Below are 6,027 nucleotides of genomic sequence, written 5' to 3'. Positions count from 1 at the left end.
AACAGATAAATGTTGCGGTACATTAACATCTGCGTCTCATACACACTCGCATGCACACACTCACACACAAACACATACACACTCACAATTGCATACACACGCACACCAACACTTGCACACATCCACGTATGCACGCACACACACAGGCCTCTCCTGCCAGACATGCTGCACTATGCGCGTGCCGACACGCACTACCTGCTGTACGTGTACGACCGCGTCCGCACCGACCTGCTCACCAAGGCGCTGGGCCGACCCAACCTCCTGCAGCTTGTGTGGGACCAGAGCCGAACTGTGGCACTCAAGGTGAGTGGCGCGTGGGCAATGGCTGAGCCAGGATTTTCAGGTGGGAGGGGGGCAACCCCTCCAGCAATGAAAAAAGGTAGTGTTAGTAAGTAAGGACTTGTCCCTTGGTTTTTATTTGACGCGTAGTGCGGCGATGGCGCAGCCATCGATCGAGGGTCGAGTTCGAACCGCGTTGTGTGATCGGCATCGCGCTCGCTGAAGGTGTTGATGCCTTCAGGGAAGTCGTGTCCTGTATACGCGACTGTGCACAATTCTGTGAGTCACTTATAACTGCTTTGCCGTTACTTATTGCCAATTATGGACTCCGACTATTGTCCTATCATCTCATCGAGTCCCTGGCACGTAATAATATGCTACACAGTGGCAGTGGGGGTCGCAAAATGCCGATTTATTACCAATAAACCCCAATGATCCGATCTAAATTAGGGATTTCGATCGGATCATTGGGGGGGCACGTGACACCCCACCCCCCACTGGCTCCACCAGTGAGCAAGTTACAAGCCTATCTTTGTAAGCAAATCCACCACTCTCACTCTTGATCGGGAAAGTTTTCCCACCCCTCCAAAAATATTGTTTATTCCCTTAAAAGGCCTCGAGCAATAATCAAAGAATATATTTATCTTTTTAACTAGATCAACGAAGTGATATAGTTCATGGTGTAATGTGTGTAGACTATTGTCCTATCATCTCATAGAGTCCCTGGAACGTAATAATATGCTACACAGTGGCAGTGGAGGGGGTCGCAAAATGCCGATTTATGTTCAATGTGGTGACTCGGGCCCGCCGTACCGTTTTAATGTTCATGCATCCTAATTAGTGCATTCGCGATAAAAATTCCCACTGGAAACATTGGTTACCGACTTTCAGAACTGGTAATTGATGCTGAAAACAATTGCCAGTTAACCGATGATCGTTTTAACAACCCTGGTAATTATTGCTGCCGCTGTCACTACTTGCGTGGTTCCATCTCCCTCTCTCTCCCTGTGTGCGTGTGTGTGTGTGTCTCAGTGCTACCACAAGCCGGTGTTCACTGAAGACTCCTACCTGGAGCTGCTGCACAAGCACAAGCAGCCACTGGATGTGCAGAAGAGCAGCGCCGCCCGGCTCCTGTACGCCTGGCGCGACCGCACGGCACGCACCGAGGACGAGAGCACGGGGTGAGAGCGCCCGCGGCGCTGAAATAGCCGTGTACTGCACTGCATAGCATAGTGCAGCAAAGCACGGGACTTTCCGACAGCGTAGAATAACACAGCAAAGGGAACAACACCACAGCGTTCAAAATATTTATCTTGATTTAACAGAATATTTATTTAGACTGGAGGAATCCGATGAGCTATGAACTCTTTATCACAGATGTCCAGAGTAGCGAAAAATGTATGAATATAAAGCATATAAGTACAAATTGCATAATTACATTAATTACTGTAGATTTTTTAACACTCAATGCACTCTAGTGCATGGCAGCAAAACAACAACAAAAACGATCCAAGACCGCACCAAAACAACACACAGTCCAAATTTTGATTTAAAACTTTCGTGACTGCAGTAATTCATATTCTTTGCTCTTTTGGTAAAGTCACATTGAAGGGAAACAATAAATAATAAAATATATATAAAACAATAAAAATTATCACGATGTTTCGACCATAACACATTAAAATGGAAATATCGATACACGGGTGTTTTATAATATAGCACAGTAAAACACTGGGGTGTACGACGCAGCACTTTTTAATTTACCTGATCGCGATCCTGAACCAGTTGTAGAAACTGCACATTCCAGTGCCGTAGGTCAATGGTTGCGTAGTACGATTACTGTAGCTGTTGCGTTGTTGGGCTTGTACGGCCTGTGTGATTATTGTTATTGCTGCGACGTGCATAGTGCCCTGGCCTGACCGGTGTGTGTTGTGCTCCTGCTGTCACAGATACATCCTCCCAAACCACATGCTCATGAAGATCGCAGAGGAGATGCCTCGGTAAGCCGCGCACGGTGGTGGTGGGGCCGGTGGTGGCAGGGACAGTTGGGATGGTGGTGCGAGTGATACCCATGATGGTATTGACAGTGGTGGTAATATTCGCCCTCCAACAACAACGAAGGGCAGAGGAGCGATGCTCACAATACAGAGCGGAGTGCCGGGCGGCTAAAATGCAGCAAGTTGGCACAGTCGCATGCACAGCTGGTGCATCTGCCCCAGTCATTGCAGTCAGTCAACCCATGGCACCTGGCTCTGTTCCGTGAGCTCCTGTTAGCGAGCCTTCGACACTGCACGTGGCTTCGGAGTGCACCTGGTCTGGGACAACCGCCGTGGTGATGTCACCACCACTTATTGGCATATGGCGCCTGTTCTTGTTGTTGGTAATAGTGGTGGTGGCTGATGATTGTGCTGGTAGTGAGAGTGGTAGTAATAGTGTTGATGGTGGTGCCACTCATAATGTTTTGATATGGATGGTGATCTGGATGCTGGTGATGATATGGATATGGTGATAATATGATGGTGATGATGAAGGTTGCATTGTGGTAATAGCATTGGTTAGTATGATTCTGATAATGACCAGGCTATATATACGTGCACCAGACAAGACAGGCTTTACGTACGTATCCCAGCCTGAACACAATATACATATGTACGCCAGGATGAACAGGCTATACATACATAGAGTAACCTGAGCTGCCTATATGCACGTACGCCAGAATGAACAATATGCGTATGTACACCAGCATGAATAGGATATATGTACACCATCTTGAACGGATATGCTTTTGCCAGTATCAACGGTTATATGCACCCTAGTCCACGCCATTGCTGTTTGATGCAAGACAGAGAGGGAGTGCTGGCTTGTTGTAACGTTGTGCTGTTTCTGTGAGATTGTGTTGTTGCTGTGACGTGGTTTTGCCGTGATGTTGCATTGCTCTGGCGCTGTGTTGTGACGCGTGTCGCTGCTCTAACATGTTGACATCGTCGTTGCCGACGCAGTGAGCTGCAGGGCGTGCTCGCGTGCTGCAATCCGGTGCCGCCCCTCGTGAGGCAGAACGCCAATGAGCTGTGGCAGCTCGTCAAGCAGGCACGCCTCGTCCCGCTCATCAAGGTGAGCGCAGAAGCGGAGGCGGCTCGGTGGAGCAGCGAGGGGTTCATAATGGACGGCCAGGGTTGAGATACGGATGAAGGATAGATAGGGCAAGAGAGTCGGAGAACGAGAACAGAGACAAAAGAGAGTGGGAGACAGAGACTGAAAGTCATAGGGGGAGAGGGATAGCGAGTGGTCAGAGGCAGAATGTTCATAAATAAATATAATCAAACATTTAATATAATCTTGATTTGAAGCTTTTGTGACTGCAGGAATCCATACTCTTTGGTTCTTTCGGTAAAGCCACGTAGGTAGAAAAATATTAGATCACGACGTTTCGATCGCAACACAAGCAATCGTCATCAGGTGGTACAACCACACCAACTGCTGAAGACAGCAGTGGGACAACCACACCAACTGCTGAAGACAGCAGTTGGTGTGGTTGTCCCACCTGATGACGATTGCTTGTGTTGCGATCGAAACGTCGTGATCTATTGTTTGTCTACCTACCTGACTTTACCGAAAGAACCAAAGAGTATGGATTTAATATAGGTGGTGACTGGGTGGCTCCTGGGGCCAATACTGGGTCAAACACAATGATCCGGCACTGCTTCAATAATAATTTTTTAACTTGTGACACTGCACATTATTCGCTCACTCGAAGCGGGAGAACGACTCAGAGGCGTGAGGAGGAACCACAGACGAGTGGGAAAGGCTACCAGGCGGTGAGCCCGTGCCAAATTTCCCCCCAAGCTTTGTGGTCGTCTATATATGAAGGTGTTATCAACCAATTAATGAGTGTTTACATATGGGAGGGAACCGGAGTTCCTGGAGAAAACCCACACATGCGAGGAGGCAACAGTCGATCCCATGCAGAACGAATAGATGAAGTCAACCTTTGCTGTACCCCCTTCTAGCAGGCCATGCTATGACACCTGAAAAGCAACGGGAAGGGAGTTTAACAACATTTGTGTGATCCACCCACCTCTGTTGCCTTCATAGTGCTGGGTTACAGGACTTCGCCACCAACACCACCCGGCTAAGATCCTAGGTTTTGGATCTTGGGAGTTTCAGCCACCCGTGGTTAAACGACGTTCACAAATGTAGCGAGTTGATGGTCACAACCAGGCACAAGTGACTGCAAAAATAATGACTCGTTGCAGTAAAGGTTGCGTTTGTTTAATAATCTTTGCTGCTGTTCCCGCAGAGCGAAATGCCCATCAAGGCTCCATCGAGAACATTCATCACCCGGACAGAGGTGACCAGAGACCAAAACTCATCACACAAATGCCCTCTTTACTTGCGATTATAAACTCTACATCTCATTTTCTCATCCGGCACAGAACTCTCATTTGTGGTTATTTTTTTTAATTCCACATCCCCAAACCGTCGTGACAATGAGGAGCTCAGTTCATGTCCATTCCTAGAGTGTGAATAATGTTCCGATTGTTGTGTAGGTTGACACCCCTGTGTGATTTTGTTGGTTCATGGCCTGACCCTGAAAGTACAATCTAGATGTTTCAATCCCTCAAAGGTGACATTAATGGTATCATTTGTATGCCCACCCTAGTGTGGCACTGATTGTTCAATCAATTTTCTTCTGTGTTTTGACAGCGATTGGAAAATCCTCTCTTCTGTCCTCACGATGGCTTATCATTGGACGATAGGCAGCCAATCACAAGGCACGGTACTGAAGGTAGCTCAAACTTAGTTGTGCTGGTTATATCAGCAAAGCTCATGATATGGATCATATATTTTTTATTTGTGACAGTGATGAGTACACCTAGCCTGTCACGAGTAGATTTCATTTTATTGACATGAAAAAATACTGTGCTGTTTTTTTTAATATCACACTCATAATTTGAGTAGTAATCATACGAATAATTGCCATGTTCTGTGTACAAATTAAACATAATTTGGTGAAATAAATAACAAATAATGTCCTGACTTCATTTACAGTGGGGCACAAGCAAAAATAACAAAATACTTTTCAGTAACATTGTCCTAAAAGTAAAACTTACATAATAGGTGATTTTTAGGCAATGACCCTTCTTTGGCTGCTGCTTGTATGTGCGTATTATTTCTGTGACTATCTTTGTGTCTATGTGTTCAATTGAGTGCATTTCCATTCATGTGTGTGTATTCATTCCTGTATCTCTGTTAACGTGTCTTTATTTGCCTGTCTGCATGCGTATGTCTTGTGTGTCAGCAGTTGCAACAGGTGTGTGGCCGTGTATATTATTGCGTGTGTGGGTGTGTGTGTTCACGTATGTATTCTTCAGTCTGTATCTCTGTGCATCTTCTGTGCTAGCGTATGTCTGTATGTCACTAGAGAGCGGTTGTGCAGTGGTAGTGTGTAGTGGCACGATCCTGACGGCCTAAGTTCCATTCCCGGTCACGACGAACAGCAGTAGTTTAGCTGGTTAGCGTGCTGCACTATTAACCTGGCGACCCAAGTTCGATTGCTGCTTATGGCCAACACCGGTGACGAATATCTAAACCGGTCCTGGGGCTCCCTTAGATTAATTCAGCCTTAAATGAGTACTCAGTGCGTGTAAAGCATCAGCACTGGGGAGACAAAGGTGGCTGGGTGTAGTGTTGGTCCTCCCATCCCCTTCGTGTTCCGTGCTGACCTTCGTAGATGCTCGCTAACAGCAC

General features: G+C 46.8%; 1 protein-coding gene across 1 annotated transcript; it reads left to right on the top strand.

Annotated features, from left to right (window-relative positions):
• The first annotated feature begins 2,034 nt into the window (after positions 1-2,034).
• On the top strand, positions 2,035-5,826 carry LOC142930975 (exosome complex component 10-like). Its single transcript, XM_076074132.1, has 3 exons — positions 2,035-2,279; positions 3,279-3,390; positions 4,577-5,826. Exons 1-3 carry the CDS (start codon positions 2,248-2,250, stop codon positions 4,679-4,681), a joined length of 249 nt encoding a protein of 82 aa, XP_075930247.1. The 5' UTR covers positions 2,035-2,247; the 3' UTR covers positions 4,682-5,826.
• Positions 5,827-6,027: the final 201 nt, after the last annotated feature.

Source organism: Petromyzon marinus, chromosome 46, assembly GCF_048934315.1.
Source record: "Petromyzon marinus isolate PM22_M1 ecotype Great Lakes invasive population chromosome 46, UKy_Petmar_22M1.pri1.0, whole genome shotgun sequence".
In the NCBI taxonomy this organism is placed as follows: domain Eukaryota; kingdom Metazoa; phylum Chordata; class Hyperoartia; order Petromyzontiformes; family Petromyzontidae; genus Petromyzon; species Petromyzon marinus.
Note: the sequence above shows the minus strand (reverse complement) of the source record. Positions and strands in the feature narration are given on the sequence as shown.